Source organism: Pyrenophora tritici-repentis, chromosome 7, assembly GCF_003171515.1.
Source record: "Pyrenophora tritici-repentis strain M4 chromosome 7, whole genome shotgun sequence".
In the NCBI taxonomy this organism is placed as follows: Eukaryota; Fungi; Ascomycota; class Dothideomycetes; order Pleosporales; family Pleosporaceae; genus Pyrenophora; species Pyrenophora tritici-repentis.
In genome coordinates, this window is record NC_089396.1 from 366,499 (window position 1) to 383,410 (window position 16,912).

Consider the following 16,912-nt stretch of genomic DNA (forward strand, 5'->3'; position numbering starts at 1 on the left):
TGTCCGGATGTCCAAACCGTGAACCTGTCTCGCGACATAGTGTGTCTCTCTACCTAGGGACGCACCTTACGTTTATTAGAGAACACCATCTAAGAAATTCAAGAATCGTAACTACTAGAAGTGACTAGGTAAGGCCTTGGTATTGTTTACGACCAGACAAAGTATATTTAGTTGAATGCAGGATGATATCCCTAATACCAGATATCATGTATCGTGTGCAATAGGTTCTATAGGGTCGACAGGGAAGGAGCCGTGGTCATGGTCATGCTCTTGGCGTAGAAAGTAGAAGTGTTGAAGAGCTGAGCAGGGTCAAATGTATGCCGGTGGCGTTTTGGAAAAGATCTCTGGAAGAAGCTGGAGGTTGAAGGTAAGTGTCACGAGAGGCAACGAGCAGTAATCTCAGAACTTATGAAGAAGTTTGATTTGTGTGCTACGTACAGTACTCAAGTGTAAATACAAGACGTTGCGTAAAGAAAAGAAGTGGAGAGTTCCACCCAAGAAAGATACATAGCGGAAGAAAGCTCGTGTGATGTCATACGGTTGTCGAGGCAGTGGCATACTGTCGAGGATAGTACATTGCACTGTTGCGATAGGAGCGTGCGGATTAGAGACAGGAGCGTACGGGTTAAGAGCAGGAGCGCATGGGTCAGAGGCAGGAGTGTCAAGGGGACCACGGTGGTTACCGTGACAGTAAGCGACAGAGAGTTTTTGCGCAGTTGCGAACACTCCATATTTTCTGCATCTCCACCACAGTCAAGGCAGCTTCTTCGTAGGTCTGTCTCTTATAATATCCTGATCTGATGGTACTTCTCAGAAGTCGAAAGAAAAAGATAACTAGAATAAGTGAGTACATGGGGTGTCTTATAGTTATCTATATGCCGTATAGGAATACCTTGTTTCTCAACAAGTATAGTATCACTACGTCACGAACGGTAATGGATGAGTCCCAAACTGAAAGACCATCGATTACATAGTATTGACGAGAGCTCTACCTGTTACGGATCCACGCCATGTGCCCCGTAACTTATCGACACTAACGTCATTGGCGCCCCGGCCACACCATTATGTTTGGGCCCTAATACGTAGATAGCTCGATATCCTGTATTCTACCAAATCCATTTCTCATCAATCCCTCACACTACCAAGCTTTTACCCAATTGTCTGCGAGGGGTACGAAAGATTTGACCTAATGAAATACAAGCTTTCTGAACGCGACAAATGACCAAACATTACCATCTGCACCAATAATCTTTGTCCAACTCAGACCCAGGGTTTCAGGGGCAGCCTGTAGACTCCCATCCTTGAGATTACCACATCAGTATTTTCTATCGCAATACTACCCCTTATATCCCAGCCCTTTGCGCCCTTGGTCCCATAAACTCAACCAAATACTATATCTTGCGGGGCAAACGCAGGTTTAATTCAACTCCTGCAACTTTGGAAGCAAAATTCATTGCCTGGAAACAATAAATATACTCAACCCCCCCCGCCTTCCTACAAACCACACACTCCCACTTCCCAACCCCAACACCTACTTCAATATCCTCCACACTCCACTATAGCCCACATCTCAAACATACAATATAATCCCACCCCCTTGAATCCTATGAATCCCATGAGTCTCGTGATCCCCACTCACCACATCTCACCCGCGTGTGGCGCAAAATCTAGACTCAGTCGCGGTCGCCCTTCACGAACCAGTGGGGCCCACCCAACTCGACTCAGCCTTTACAACGCCACTGATCTGAGAGCGTTAAGGCCAGCACAAAGCAGTGTAGTGCAGTATCCACAGTAGCCGTTGGAACGGTGACGATGGAGTGCGGGAGACGGTTTCTCGGTTCCCCATCCCGTTGTGTCGTGCCGTGTCATGTGCGTGGTCCAATCGTCCACGGCTCTGTCAGGTAGAGGCGAAATGTGCATCACCACCTCTTCATTCTAGTGTATGTGATGTGAACTACGACTCAAAGCTCTACATTGGGTATCACAGGAAAAAAACTCTCTTATAAATTCAAGGCCGGTGCATCACTCCCCTGCCCCGTTTACCCCCTCCGCGTTTGCGGCGTCCACGCCGTTTTGTCCGGAACCAGCAGGACTCTGCTTCGCCAACGCCTCAATCATCTCTGCGACCGCGACCGCCTTCTTGCGATTTGCTTCTTCGTCTGCGGGGTCGGACAGAGTATCTAGGCCGCCGAAGAGCCAGAGCTCTTGTAGGTCGCGGACGAGGGTGGATATATCTTGTGCGGTTTTGATCTACATATCGTTAGCCAACCGGTCAACCAGACTTGTAACAAACAGCAGCCAACGTGGCTAACATACCAGTGCAGCACTCTGTTCCCGGATCAACAGCTCACGCTGCGCAGACGTCGCATAATCCAATGCAGGCGGAAACTCAGTCGTCTCGTCGGCAGAGTAATCGGTGGCATCCTGCAACTTGACGGCGCGGAGGATAGTAGACAGGTAACCGTTACCGCCCCAGGGATCATTCTTCCGGTTATCGACGATCGAGGTACATAGCGTTTCTGTTTTAGCTGGGGCGAATCCGTCAGTCAGGTGGGCTTAGGATCACGAACAGTAAATGCGAGTGCGAGCGCAAATCGAGCACCAGTGTCATGATGCTACTTTGTTGTTGTTCCACGCTTGTGCGCAAACGATGTTGTGTGTCCGTAGATGGTTCACAAAACTCACCTAAAAGCGCCTCTTTCGTCCGCTCCGAGGGATTCATGACAGATGGTCTCAGTGGGGATTGTGGTAAGGGTGAATTGCGTCAGGGAGGATGGAAGGGTAGCTCCGCTCCGGCATGTCCGCCCAGTTCAGTAGCTCCAGGCGGCTTATCGATAGCCGAACACATGGTCCGTGCGAAGATGCTACCCTGCCCTGATCACCCGGTATAGGAGATCTGCACATTTGCATCTTGTCCCGGGCTCGGGCTTGGAGAAAAGTCAATAAAACCCCTCCATCTTTTGCATTCGCGTATGCACGTGCACAGGGCATCAATCATCAAAAGAAACATTGTTTGCAAATGGGACGCCACGTCTAACCACCCTATAACCCCAATCCCAACCCCCCGTCCCCAATAAATGTCGCTCTCGCTTTGGGCTCCATGGCAATGGCGCTAACTACTGCCCATGGCGAGCGACAGGCACGTCATCACTTTACCACTATCCCATACCGGTTACCCATGGGCCCTCTACTAGTGCACCATCCAATCTTGTCCTGCCAGCCACCGCGGGCACGGTTTTTAATAAGAAGGCAAGTGCCCCTCCTATAGTCCTGGAAACCCGGTTGCTGGTATATTGTATACCGGTAGCCAACAGATATAAAGTTTGTGTGCCGGCCGCCCGTTGTTTCGAGAGTCAGGAGATGACAGGGCACTTGGGCTCGCGTCGCGTCGTGTCGTTGTCGTGTTGGCGGCATGGCAGATTTGCCAATGAATCGAATTGGGCGATGTTTTTGGCAAGTTTGAACGTTGGCGGTCGGTCGGCTTTCTCGTGTAAGTAAGAGGTAAGCTAGGGGGCTTTTACGCCTGCCGTGGTGCCGCTCGGCCAAGCCGCCAGTTTTTGGTAGTCTGATCGTCAGGAACGACCCGTGGGGGTTTTCTTGTTCCACACATTTTGACGGCCGTTGGAGGTGTAGCGTACATGTGGTGTTCACTTCATACCGTTGGTTTGCCACACACCTCGTTGATGGTTTCATGCTTTTTGCCATTTTGTCTTGAATGTCACCGGGGTCAGGCTATCGCGACCTAGACCGTCGTCCTCGTATTGGGCACAGATACGCAATCCTGGTTAGCCATGCTGAAGCCACGTTCGTGGTTCAGTGGCTGGCTGATGGACTTGAGTGGATCCGCCCGGGAACGCCGCACCTTATCGTGGCAGCCTAACCTTGCTCTGCTAAGCCGGTTTGATTTTGTCGATTTTCCTGTTGCAGGGCTCGGAGCTCCGACTAACTTGAACCGCATCTTTCACACCATTGCTTGCTGACTTACCTCGGAGACTGTCCCGCTCCGTGGCTTGGTGGCTTGCATACGTCGAACAGAATCTTTGCTTCCAGAATTGTGGATCTGCCGTAGTTGTGCAAGCCTTATCCAGGGATATGTACGAGGCTGTGTGCTGAGATGCACCGGTCAAAGCAAGATAAGGCAAAGTGTACAGTAATCAATGTCGTGATAAGTTCATTGTGGAAGGTTGGAAACTATCTGCCTAGATCTAAGATAAACTGTGCTCAGCGCTCGTATGCTGAAACATTTGGGTGCCTAAAACTCCTGCGCCATTGATGCCCCTGTAGACGCTCAAATCCTGACGAGTCGTGATGCGATAAGGAACTTTCTTGAAAATAAACCGTAAACGCCAAGCTAAATGGAAGACCTACGCTGACACACAAGAGAGATTCCGATGGCTCTGGACCAGTATGTATTTAACAGATGAAAAATGAAATAATGTTGTTAAACTGAGCAGAGTATGCTTCGTCGTGATAGATTGTGCCATGAGCTGCGGTTCTTGGCGGGTGGAGACTTGAGTTGCGCTACTTCGGGCGAATTTCCAGGTGGAGCCCGGGATTCAAGTTCGTGTTTTCTTTTGCTGAGTCGGCTCTTGGATGCTTCCAGGGTAACCACTCTTATCATGTCATCTTTGTCGTCGTCCTTGCATGAGTCGGATTTGGACTCTGTTCTGGAGGTTCCTACTGGATGTAAGCATTTGTACATGGAAAAAGCAACAAGCAACGTACGAGAGGAGGCTGAAGTGCGCCTTGACGTGTGAGAGCATGCATCAGTAGAGTCATCGGGAGATGAGACATATGATAGCGGGCTTGGGCGTTTCGTCATAGAAGACCTCCTGCTCCGGGTTGGATAGGACCGTGGACGATAGTTCGCAGGAGGTAGATGCGCAGGTAATGCAGACACTGGGGGTGGACCATCGAGTTCACCTGGCGTCGTCGGACGACTGCGACTCAATCCGGCTTTACCATCGGATTCTGCTGAAAAGCGTCGCATGACTGCCTCTATAGAGAGCTCCTCGCGGGGTTTGCACTGGTGGCTGGCGCTTCGGTGAATGTTCTTCGGTACTCCGCTCCTGGCACGCAGTGCTGGGTGTATGAGGTCTGGGTTGTTGGCCGCCTGGTCCAGTTGACGTTGCACAGCTTCAGGCAGTGGCTGAGAAACGGTTCTGCTCCTTCTCGCAGCCTTGATCCTGGCCTGTAATTCCTCTGCGCCCACCGGTTTCGCGCCCACAGCAGATGGGAGGTCGTCTGCCAGAGGGTTTGAAAAATTCCTGTACTGCACAGACGCGGGTCTAGAGGGCTTTGTGGGAACAGCGGCAGGCCTTTGCTCGCTGACTGATGCTGCGATGGTTTGGGGGTAGGAGGAGCGTGACATGGTAATTGGGTTGGTGACAATGGCAATGCGAGTGTAGTGTAGCAAAGACGTCCAGGGCGGCTGGTAAGAGGTATCTCAGTCTCCGGGTAGGCGTAATCTATAATGGAGCATTTATTTCCCAACAAGACGGACGGGAGCCACCTCGGTAGCGTAGGAACTGGGTTTCGGTCAATGCGCCGCCTCTTCTAGCGCTTCGGATTGCGGATCGATCTTTGAGGCGCAGGTGCTGAAACTAGTTGCAGTTAGCGAGCGCTGATAAACCATCCAAAGTCGCTTAGCGGTCGCCAGCACATTTCAACTCTTGTGTTTGAGGCAGGCGAGCCTGGCCTCTAGTAGGCCATGGCCGTACGAAAGCGGTAATGGACATGGAAAATGGCGCGATATCTCGGACATTGTGATTGGCCTCCCACGTTATCGTTCCCCAATAGTGGAAGGCAGGCTAGACTTGTACCGGCGCGTCAGGGCATACCGTACCGTGTCTATAGTTAGCCATGCGAGGTTGTGGAAAAGTATATGAGTGGGCTTTTTGTTAAGACATGTGTGGTACAAGATAGTGTGTCGAGACGGTCGCGACGATCGCGACCGTGACAGGTCGTCATGGTCGGGTTTGAATGACGCGTGTGAGTATAGGGGGTTGCAAGTCCATGTTTCGTCCGGGCTCGCGTGCAGTCGTCCTCGGAGGGAACATGTCAGCTCGTACACGGTCTATTGACTGCACGGCACTTGGTGTTGCTCTTGCTCCCGTGGGTCTTTGTCGGCGAAGGTGTTAACAGATGACTTATTCTTCGCAGTAATCTGGGGTAATTCGCGGTGAGATACGGGAAAGCAGAGCGGGGAAAACCCGTGTTGATGCTGTGATTACGGTCTTTGCGTCGTAAATTCCATGCTTCGTGTCCGGATTAAGCTTGCCTCGGCTGGTGATCCACTTGGCATGTGGGCAGGTCGCGGTGGATGCGACTGCCAAAGTTTGACATGTCGTGGAAGACATGTACCAGAGAAATGAGGATTACAGATGTCCATGTCATGGTTGTCTGGTACGGAGCTGGATGATTGCGACAGTGCAGGGCACGTGATGTACACAGTGTGTGACAGCTGTCTGCGGTTTACCGACATGTGTGTGTTGGTGCGTGTCACATAGTCGATACAGATGAAATACAGATGAAATACAGATGAAATGCATCCAAGGACATGTATCCATGTGATGAAGGTGACGACGTCTGACTGGCGCCAACGCCAAGGGGGGATTGCGTCAGTGAGGCGATTCGCGGGCGGCGTCGAGGTATCGTCGTACCGGGCGCAAGCTGGACTCCGCTCCTTCACACCAACCTTGCCAGTATACGCGGGCTCTTGCATGAGGCAGCCCCGCTCGCAGGACCCCTTCTCGCGTACCTTCTTGCGCACGCATTGCACATTGGAGTCTATTTCCAGGGTTCATCGTGGTGTTGAGGCTCTTCAGGCGCGGGTTGGTCTAGGCTCTAACTCTTATCGATATTCCGCCCGGCAGCGTTTGCAGCTAGTGCCCAAGCCGCCTGGCCCTGTCCTCTCCCGCTTCGACTTTGCGACCCACGACGCGACTGCAAAAGTGTCCGAGGTTGATCACCCACTCCCGTCACCGCGCCATCCACGGTCGCAAGTCGCCATTCACTGTTGCGCGCCCAGGACCCCGCATTAACCCACTGTCGGTCGCGTCACCGACATCCTGCCACCCGTCCCAAGCGCCGCCTAGCCTCCTAATCGTCATCCGCCAGCACCACCACACACAGACACCCCCAGCCGCCCCATCATCCCATCCCCGATCGCTGCCCGCTCTGTTGCCAATCCCGAGCACGCCACTGCGCAAACGATCGCGACCACGCGCCGAGCTCCGGAGGGTAGCTGCCCTAGCCGGAGAGTCTTGACACGCCGCCATCGGCTATGGCAAACGTCGGCCCGCCGCCTGCGAGCGAACGAAAGCGCGTCAAAGTCTACGAGCTCAAGAACAATGACTGGTTTGACAGAGGCACAGGCTTCTGCAAGGGCGTTGTCGCCAATGTACGTGCTTGCAATGGCATATGCCTCACCTAGGCCGCTCCGCTAACTCGTGCGACCACAGCAGGAAGAGGCGAGAATCGTAGTCCTATCAGAAGACGACCAGTCGCGACAGCTCCTGGAGACGCGCATCTCCAAAGATGACGGTTACCAGAAACAACAGGGTATGCGCGCGCGTCGTCGCACTCGCCCTCGGTCAAGAGATGACAATAACTAATCGTATACAGACACGCTCATTGTGTGGACAGAGCAAAATGGCACCGACATGGCTCTCAGCTTCCAGGAGCCAGAGGGCTGCGCAAGCATATGGTGAGCTTCGATGCGCCCAGGACACCAGGGCCATGTGCTGATGCCGGACAGGGACTTTGTGAATGAAGTGCAGTCGCGCCTCCAAGCGTTAGCTCAGGGTACGTCCTCTCAAACTGCGCGCATAGCTTCGAGTAAGCTAATGCTGACATAGACGATGGTCTCTCAGACGACATCGACCACATCAGCCCCATACTCCTCCCCGCTCCCGACCTCAGCAATCTCCATGAGATTGAGAATCACATGCGCGCCGCAAATTCCACACCAGGCGGTCGGGAAGCTTTGGCCAAGTTCATCCTCGCCCAGGACTACATACCAAAGCTGATACCGCTGGTGGACATGGCTGAAGACCTTGAAAGTTTGTCTGACCTGCATCGGCTGTGCAGCATCATGAAAATGCTTATCCTCCTCAATGACACCGCCATCATTGAATATGTAGTGACAGATGCCGTGGTTCTGGGTGTGGTTGGGGCTTTGGAATGTGTGCTACCCCACGCGACCTGCCACATGGCTTTGCTGACATTTTACAGACGACCCTGACTTTCCCCTACATAAGGCGAACCACCGACAGTACCTCGATGACGAATCAAAGTTCAAGGAAGTCGTCAGAATCGAAGACGAAAACATAAAACGCAAGATCCACTACACGTACCGGCTGCAGTACCTCAAAGACGTTGTACTTGCACGCATTCTCGATGACCCCACATTCAGCGTCCTCAACTCACTCATATTCTTCCATCAGGTCGATATTGTCCAGCATCTGCAAGCGAATGTACCCTTCTTGAAGGAGCTGTTTGGTATATTTTCGCCAAAAGAGCAAAACCTGGCGCGAAAAAGAGACGCCGTGCTGTTCATCCAGCAATGTTGCGCAATAGCCAAGAGCTTGCAGGCAAACGTCAGAGCCCAACTATACCAAAACTTCATTAGCAGCGGTCTGCTAGAAGTAATACAGTTTGCGCTCAAGCACCAGGACGCATCGGTTCGTGTGGCAGGAACGGATATACTTGTGTCTCTAATCGACCATGACGCTCTCATGGTGCGAAGCTACATCTTCAAGGCCATACAGGAAAAGACAAAGCCGCTCACCGACACCCTGATTGAGTTGCTGCTCATCGAGGTGGACCTGGGTGTCAAGGCGCAAATGGCCGATGCGATCAAGATCTTACTTGACCCCAATGCCAACTCAGCATCCATCGAAGCGCTCGGAAGGACCAACAGCGACTTCCTCGCTAAGATGAGAGGCCAATTACCATCCATACCGCAGACAGACTCTTTCATCCAGAACTTCTACGACGAGTCCGCGCGGAAGTTATTCCAACCTTTGAAGGACCTCGAAGGCAGGGAATCAAGTGAGCATCATTCTCTACCACGCCCTATCACGACTAACATGATTCAGTGGACGATTTGACAATGCAACAAGTGTCATTGTACGCCCATCTAGTCGAGGTTCTCTGCTTCTTCATCCGCCAGCATTCCTTCCGCAGCAAATATTTCATCTTGTCCGAAGGCCTGGCGGTTCGCGTTGCCCAACTCATGGGCTGCCCAGAGAAGCACCTAAAGCTCAGTAGGTCTCCTGCATGTTCTTTCTCCATATCCATACATTTGCTAACAGATACCAGCCGCGCTCAAGTACTTCCGTACTGTACTCGGATTCCACGACGAAACGCACAATCGTCAGATAATTGCCCATGAGCTCTTCGAGCCGATACTGAAGATCCTCTTCGACACCATGCCCCGCGATAATCTCTTGAATTCTGCATGTCTCGAGCTGTTCGAATTTATTCGACGAGAAAACATCAAGATGATCGTCCAACATCTCGTAGAGACGTACAGGGAGAAGTTGCAGGCGATTACTTATGTGGATACATTCCAGAACCTCATACTCAAATATGTCCAGAACCATGAACCGATAACAACCCAAGAGCTCGACAACTCGTTTACAAGCGTAGACAGCGACACCCCCGCACGACATGCTGCGGCCATGAATGGCGGAAAGTGGGGTCATGGTCTTAAAGAGGTGGACCCAGATGAAGAGGCATACTTCAATACCTCAGATGATGAGGATGAACCAATTCCCGGGAGTGGAAAACTGAGCATAAACGGGGCGTCGCCAGTGCGACCTCTTGTCAACTACCCGGATGACGATGCCGACGATGCCGATATGGATGACCTCACAGCTGACGTTACCGCCTCTGCCCCCAAGATATCGTCCGCAACGCAGACTCCCGACGCAGCTACACCCCCACATCCGACTTCGACAGCATCACCACCCGAGCGTGTATCAGAGAAACGTCGCAGAGAAGAGGACGAAGAAGATGAGTTACTTGCAAGCATCTCCACCTCCGCTGGTCCTAAACGACGCGCCTCGACATCAAGCAACGCAAGCTCTGGAAGTTTACGTAACTTGCGCCGGAAATCGCCCAGTGTCAACTCCGGCAAAGATGGCGGAGGTACTCCAAAAAAGATATCACTATCTATCCCATTAAAGAGCAGTGGCGAGGGGGGCGAAGGCGAATAGTATCGTCTATCCCTTTTGCAACCGATAACTCATCGAGCATGTGGAGGAGCTTCGCATTTGAGCTGCGCTGCACGCTTTAAACTATCCGAAAGATACCCATTGAAATTTCGGAAGACCTGTGACGTTGTATGGAAATGGGTTATGGGATTGTTGCTTCTTTCATGCAAATGGTTTCGATCGGGTAGCAGCATTGCGATGGTGTAATTATTAGGCGTTTAGTATCTTCACAAACTTTGGGCGAGCGGATCGGGTTTGGATCGGGAATGACGGGACGATGCAGCGCCATGTGCCGGATTGTCAGCGTGTATTTGGGTGTTGGATTTTTCTGTGCATGATCATGGTCATCTGACAGTGTATTATACCTCAGCAGTCTTCATACGGGAATCAAAACTCGTATGTGGATTTGAGTTTCTGTTGTGTGTGACGTGAGTTCACGACAGATGGAGACGTCTGATATCCAGATGGTTCCGTTGGAAAGCACAATGGTATATACCTAGTCGCGTAAGGCTGAGTCACGTTCTTTCGCGTCCGCTAGCGCGTCGACACCCCGCGGTCAGTTTGCGTAATCCAAATCTAACTAGCATTACGTTCCTCCAACTTTCACCTACCTCGGTTTTACGTTTATAACATACCACGTAGTACCGTCATATATCCTAGAAACGCCACGACATGTCTGATGAGCAATCCTCTTCCAAGCCAGGCTCTTTAGAATCAAAAGAAACCCCAACCACCAACGATCAAAACATATCCACCATGCCACCCAAGCCCCCAACACTCACCCTCATCCTCGCCGCCACACCAAACCTCGGCATTGGAAACGCCGGAGGTCTACCCTGGCCCCAGCTCAAAAAGGAAATGGGTTTCTTCGCTCGCGTAACAAAACGCACATCACCATCAAGTAACAACGACATAAAGAAGATCAACGCCGTGCTCATGGGCCGCAAAACCTGGGAAAGCATACCGCCCAAATTCCGCCCTCTAAAAGACCGCTTGAACATCGTCATCACATCGCAGCCCGAGGAATTCGCAAAGAAATTAGACAAGAAGGACGACACAGAAGATGTTATCGAAGGACCCATGGTGTGCTCTGGCATCCTAGACGCACTATCGCAACTTGAGCATTTCCAAGATAAGAAGACTTCATCAACATCATCATCTCCAACCCTCAAACTCGACAAAATCTTCGTCATTGGCGGCGCAAGCATATACAAGACGGCGCTTGAACTCCCCCAGACGAAGCGTGTGTTGCTTACCAAGATCAACAAGGAGTTTGAGTGCGACACGTTTTTCCCTGTTAATCTGGAGGAGACTACGTTTTGGGAGGGGAGGAGTAGGGAGGAGATGGGGGAGTTTACGGGGGAGGAGTTGGTGGAGGGGGGTTGGAGGAACAGGGGGTGGGTTTTGAGTTTTGTATGTATGAGAGGGAGTAGGTGGGGGTTAGTTATGACAGGGATGTTTGAGGAAGATAGTTTGGTACTGCATCGGGCTTATGCTGTGAACGCCTCTATTGTATGCTAGCTAACTAGCTGATGATATGCTAGTACAGACTTTACCACTCAGGTTTGGAATATCTGGTGGCATGCCATTTCTAGAATACTGTTTTGCTAGGTTGGTATTCCAGAGGAAGTCAACTATATTCCACCCAGCGCCTCATTCATTAGAGTAGACAACATGAAGAGAAGCAGTACCTCAGTATGTTAACATGCAAACTAACTAAACAATGTAGTCATTAGATACAGCAAAACCTCTTCAATAAGGATCTACACACATACACAAACGCAAACCTACCACGGGGGCAACATGTCAGAGATCGTATCCTCCACCAGCAAATCATCACGATAACCCTCAAAAATGCGATCAAACATATCAGTGGTCCATCGAACCGTCGATCGAGCTTGATTATGTGCCTTTTTATATTCCCAATACTCAGGGTACCAGCCCGCACACTCCCAATCAACTATTCCAGCTATCCTACCTGCCCCATTCACCAATATATTCCTCATATTAAGATCTGCATGTGTAAACACGATTTCATGTTTCACACCGTGTGATTTGGAAACCAGTTTCCGCCCATCTTCATCCAAAGGAAGCTCATAGGTCAAGAACTCGTTGAATTCCACCTCATCCCGGAACCCAAGTTTTCTGCTTGCAGAGTTGCGGATGCGCCAGTCCAAGATTCCCCCTCCTATTGCATTGCAGATCTGGAACTCTGAGCCGGTTTTATTGGGAATTTGCCGCAGTTTTGCTATGTACTGCTTAAGATCGCGTGCTACCGCCTGTAATTGCTCATCAGTCATGGTAGGGAGTCTTAGCCCAATCTTCTCTCCGACAATACCAGTCATTAGGAGAAACGAAGAATCAGAGTATTGAATGACATCGACTGCTCTTGGTGCAGGATGTGGGTATACCGCTCAACCAGACGGAGTGCTTGGGCTTCTGCTTGATGCTTTGGTGCCCAATCACTACCAGATACCCGCAGATACAGATTGAAAGGAAGTCGATAGTCTCTATCAGAACCGGTGTTACCATAAAGTCTGTTCGAAATCCGGGCTAAGCGCTTGTAGGCAAGCGCTCGAAAAAACGCTGGTGTGTGAACCCAGACATATCGTAGGGCATGATATACACCTCGAAGATACCATGGATTCCAAGAGGTTTTGTTCGCCAAAGCTTCCACGGCTGGATTTGTGGGTTCTCCAGCAGCTGAATCATGTAGTATGCTGGAGTTTCGCTTTATGTACTTGAAAACTTCTAGCCATACCAAGGCATTTGCAAATCGGTCATGGACTTCCAAATGCGCAGCTTTTGGAAGCGAAGAGAGTCCAACAGCTTTAATTTCCAGCGTTATGAAACGAAAATATTCAATGTCATTGGATGGAAATAGATTCCTACTTCGCACATAATACCGGGCCTAGCTGATTAGAACAATAATGGAGTCAATAAGAGACGCCTTACCGAACTGCTTATGTCCTCAGATGGGCTGCTTTTAAAAGAAATTCTTCCTTTGCTGAACTGTTTAAAGACATGTGACGATAATAGTATCAGCTGCTCGGATAGATGTTGATCCGAAGAAAGAGAATCTCGGCTCAGGAGTGATCGCAGATTATGCAGCTGTGACTCGCCTATGAATGCGGCAAACATCTTGGCAAGTCGTTTCTAAGAGGGGGTTAGGGATGAAGGAACATAGGACAAACAGACTCACGTTGTTAACCATGTCAATATCACAGAACAACGAAGGTGGCAAGATGTAAGCAAACAACAAGCTTCCGTAATGCTGCTGTTCATCCTCGGCCTTTGAGATGCAGCATCGCCCCCCATCTCTTTGCCATATATTGCGCCTTTGTGATTCTTCCAGGTCCTTGCAAACAACGGGGCGTACTACAAACCATCGTTAGCTCTCTCCAAGTCAAGCTATTGGCAATCGTACCTTTCTCGAGGAGACATATCCAGTCGGCTAGAAACTCGGAAACTGCAATCTGATCCTTTCCAGAAACCTCATCGATAAAGAACTGTGCTGCGACTTTCTAGTAACTCTGAAGTGTCTGAGAATACGATAATAGAGAACAGTGTCATCTTCTACACGAAGTAAATCCTAGACAGCAGCCAACATGCTAGGATTGACATCACACAGCATAGAACCTTGGAGGTACCTGAGTACTCTCCCCCAGTTATGAGTGATAGTAAATTGAGGCAAGGGATCCGAATTGGGAATATGACGCAGTTCTGGTACTTGCCACTCACCATTAGGAAGGCGCCAGGCTGCTGAGAAGGAATGATCCCCTCTTTCACTTGACTATAAACTCGCCACAATCAATCACTCCACTTCACATTGTTCCCCACTTACCATGATCGCATCCGCCAGTCCCTCTCCTTCTCACCCGGCACCAAAACCATGGATGAAAACATGCCCATGCAGTTCGGATGGACTGGGCTATTGCAGGAACGTACGTAACCACCATTCTTCTACAAAGCGCAGCCAGCCGCACCTTCTAACGCGGAACATGTAGACCCCATTCTCTTCCTGGCCCTGCGAGCCTCTGCCAACAACAACAACACGCTCGTCATCCTGCTTCTCCTTTCCGTATTCTCCGCCGTATATGATGCGTCCCGTGTCTACGTTGGCGGCCATGTGCGTACGCGCCAGACACACCACTACTCCTTCATTGACGACACACACGAGAGCTCAGCACCTAGTCTCTTGTCTTCACTCGCACGCGCCAAGAAAGGACGTCCTCGCATCATTCTGTACGCCAAAGCCATCATCCACTTCGCGCTCTTCGTAGGTGTACAGTGTATCATCACATGGATCGTGATCAAGATAGCGCGGATTCTGGCATCGAATTACGTGGACGACGACGACGTACGCCAAGAGTGTGATCTTCTGCTTGAGAAGGGACTGGAGTGCTCTGCCGCGATACGGTATCACAATGCGCTCAATGTGGCAGCTGTCATCTGCCTTTTGTGCTTGATTCGCGGTTTCAAGCTACATATCGATACACCGACTCGCACCCGTCCAATCGATGATACAGATTACAGTCCTGGCTTCGTCGCTCTCAAGACCAAGTGCCGAAGTATGGCGCAGATTATCCTCGCTGTACCCATCACCATTGTGGCTCTACACTCTCGCGTGTCTAGGAGGGAGATGTGGAAGCATGTGGGGATTCTGTTTGGTCTGACTATTACTTCACTGATCATCTTTCTTGCTGGCAACTTTGTTGTCTTGCTTGCTACACTGCCGGTATGTTCGAATACTGCTTTCGATATCAATGGGCTAACAGGCTTTCCAGGACTTGCAGCATACATTGGACGCGTTGGAGGAGTCGGGACTGACGAGGCAGACTAAAGTATTGCCTCTAGCGGGGCAATAGATGATATGTGTTGCAGGGCTCCCATACAAGAATGTGTTTGTGGGGTACATAGGAATTGCTCGATGGGAAGGCTTGCATGGAGCGAATGGAAGTTTGGGGAAAATAATGTTCGATTCATTTAGATGATGTCGATACATGTACGTCGAATCTTTTGATCGTCAGTATCGTGAAAGTAAAATAGGAATGAAAGCGACATGTATACTCGTTTATCGCATGTAAAATCATACCTCCCAAGCTTATTCCTGTCATATCTGACCCATCACTGCACAAGCACACCAAGAATTCAAGCCATACTTTGAAATCGGAATTCTAACAATCGCCCTCCTCTACTCAATTATCTCCACCCTCATCCCACAGCAAAACTTCTTTTCCCTCTACTCCAAGGAACCACACCCCTATCATCACACCCGCTTATCCCATAACCAAATCCCAAACCGTCTTAACACTCCATCCCATCAGCACATAATGCGCAATCATCCACCCAGCCCCATAATACCTACCCACACCGCCCTTCTCCCCACTATTCGTATACCCAATCGCATATACCACACGATTGACGCTCCAAATGCCACCCAACACAGCCGCCGCAACGGGGTATCTCAGACCCGTAATCAGCATAGAGCCGAGGGCAGTAACGTGGTTTTCGTTGAAGTTTTGGTGCGCGCGTTGGGCAGAGTTGAAGGCGAGCATGGCGGCTTTTGAGGCGGGGGAGGCGGACGTGACTTGTTCGTACGAGGCGTATTCGTAGGGGTAGGGGATCTTTGCGGCTTTGCGGAAGGTGCCGACGCGGCCGCCGTGCCAGGCGCCGATTAGGAACGTGGAGACTGCGGCGGCGAGGACGTAGCTGGTGGGTTGTTGTTAGTTTGGGGTGTTGGGGATGGTTGGGGGTGGAAGAGAGGGTGTTCGAAGGGGGGAGGGGGAGTTGAGATGGATGGGAGGATTGCGAGGATGGGGTTGGACGTACCCGTATTGATCTGGGAGCTGGATGTTCGCCATTGTAGCTGTAGCTGTAGCTGTAGCTGTCGTAGAAGTCGTAGTAGTTGTCGTAGGTAGTATGCGCACGGCTTGTCTCTAATCGCAATTCGCAGTAATAGCTATCTCAATTGACACCTTCAGTCGACGCGCGAACCCTTATATATCTAATCAAGAGTGAAACTCTGCAATCGAAAGTCCTAGAAAGGTTTTGCTGTTCCAAGGCAGGCGCACGCGCACATCTGTCCACAGAAAGCCGGGCTTCAACTAGCTAGTTAGCTTAAGCCCGGCGAGGGCGGACGACATTTCATGCGCGGGGCTCCACCTCCCCCCGTCGGCGCATCATCGCGCCGGTGCAGAACGCCTGGTTTGCGGAATACCGCACGCCTGCTGTGCTTTACTGCCACGATAATATCGTTGCCTAGTCGGAGGCGGCGCGATATGTGATACGGTCGGTGGTTGTGCGATTGGGAATGGGGTGCGTCATGTGGGTACAAGAAGGGGGCCATGTCGGTAATGTGGTGGCATGAGGTGTGTGTGTTTTGGCGGGTGAGACGGACGAAGGATGAGGGACCGCAGGAGAAGATGGATTCTGGGAAATAATCTTGTGGAGGGAAAGGAAAGGTAAATGAGTTTAAGAAAATAATGGATGTAGGTATTTCAAGGGGCTCCCCTCTCTCTTTTCTGGTACTCGGTACCGCAAAAATGCGATCTTATTGTCCCATAAATTAAATTTTCTTTCTTTTTCCTCTTTACGCGCTCTCCGAAATGGCAACTATCATGGTTTTATAGAGTTGGAGAGGATAGCATGGATTGGCTTTTGTGGTTATTCCGTGATTCTAGGACGGGATG

At 50.7% G+C, this 16,912-nt stretch overlaps 7 protein-coding genes across 7 annotated transcripts; 4 read left to right on the plus strand and 3 right to left on the minus strand.

Moving 5' to 3' along the window:
- Positions 1 to 2,022: 2,022 nt before the first annotated feature.
- PtrM4_125400 (TT-ORF1 multi-domain protein) lies at positions 2,023 to 2,722 on the minus strand (the record flags this gene model as incomplete). The annotated part of the gene is made up of 3 exons (XM_001939630.2): positions 2,023 to 2,250; positions 2,317 to 2,528; positions 2,686 to 2,722. The coding sequence occupies 3 exons, from the start codon at positions 2,720 to 2,722 to the stop codon at positions 2,023 to 2,025; spliced, it is 477 nt and encodes a 158-aa protein (XP_001939665.1).
- Positions 2,723 to 4,441: 1,719 nt separating this feature from the next.
- On the minus strand, positions 4,442 to 5,371 carry PtrM4_125410 (DUF3984 multi-domain protein; the record flags this gene model as incomplete). Its single annotated transcript, XM_001939631.2, has 2 exons — positions 4,442 to 4,677; positions 4,726 to 5,371. 2 exons carry the CDS (start codon positions 5,369 to 5,371, stop codon positions 4,442 to 4,444), a joined length of 882 nt encoding a protein of 293 aa, XP_001939666.1.
- A 1,914-nt stretch (positions 5,372 to 7,285) lies between these two features.
- On the plus strand, positions 7,286 to 7,616 carry PtrM4_125420 (uncharacterized protein; the record flags this gene model as incomplete). Its single annotated transcript, XM_066108714.1, has 2 exons — positions 7,286 to 7,402; positions 7,464 to 7,616. 2 exons carry the CDS (start codon positions 7,286 to 7,288, stop codon positions 7,614 to 7,616), a joined length of 270 nt encoding a protein of 89 aa, XP_065960706.1.
- Positions 7,617 to 7,948: 332 nt separating this feature from the next.
- PtrM4_125430 (SMK-1 domain containing protein) lies at positions 7,949 to 10,223 on the plus strand (the record flags this gene model as incomplete). The annotated part of the gene is made up of 4 exons (XM_001939632.2): positions 7,949 to 8,186; positions 8,236 to 9,054; positions 9,102 to 9,269; positions 9,325 to 10,223. 4 exons carry the CDS (start codon positions 7,949 to 7,951, stop codon positions 10,221 to 10,223), a joined length of 2,124 nt encoding a protein of 707 aa, XP_001939667.2.
- Positions 10,224 to 11,078: 855 nt separating this feature from the next.
- Positions 11,079 to 11,979, plus strand: PtrM4_125440 (uncharacterized protein; the record flags this gene model as incomplete). The annotated part of the gene is made up of 4 exons (XM_066108715.1): positions 11,079 to 11,497; positions 11,765 to 11,783; positions 11,832 to 11,915; positions 11,950 to 11,979. 4 exons carry the CDS (start codon positions 11,079 to 11,081, stop codon positions 11,977 to 11,979), a joined length of 552 nt encoding a protein of 183 aa, XP_065960707.1.
- Positions 11,980 to 14,112: 2,133 nt separating this feature from the next.
- On the plus strand, positions 14,113 to 15,088 carry PtrM4_125450 (uncharacterized protein; the record flags this gene model as incomplete). Its single annotated transcript, XM_066108716.1, has 3 exons — positions 14,113 to 14,164; positions 14,228 to 14,958; positions 15,008 to 15,088. The coding sequence occupies 3 exons, from the start codon at positions 14,113 to 14,115 to the stop codon at positions 15,086 to 15,088; spliced, it is 864 nt and encodes a 287-aa protein (XP_065960708.1).
- Positions 15,089 to 15,499: 411 nt separating this feature from the next.
- Positions 15,500 to 16,084, minus strand: PtrM4_125460 (MAPEG multi-domain protein; the record flags this gene model as incomplete). Its single annotated transcript, XM_001939635.2, has 2 exons — positions 15,500 to 15,932; positions 16,053 to 16,084. The coding sequence occupies 2 exons, from the start codon at positions 16,082 to 16,084 to the stop codon at positions 15,500 to 15,502; spliced, it is 465 nt and encodes a 154-aa protein (XP_001939670.1).
- Between the last annotated feature and the right edge of the window lie 828 nt (positions 16,085 to 16,912).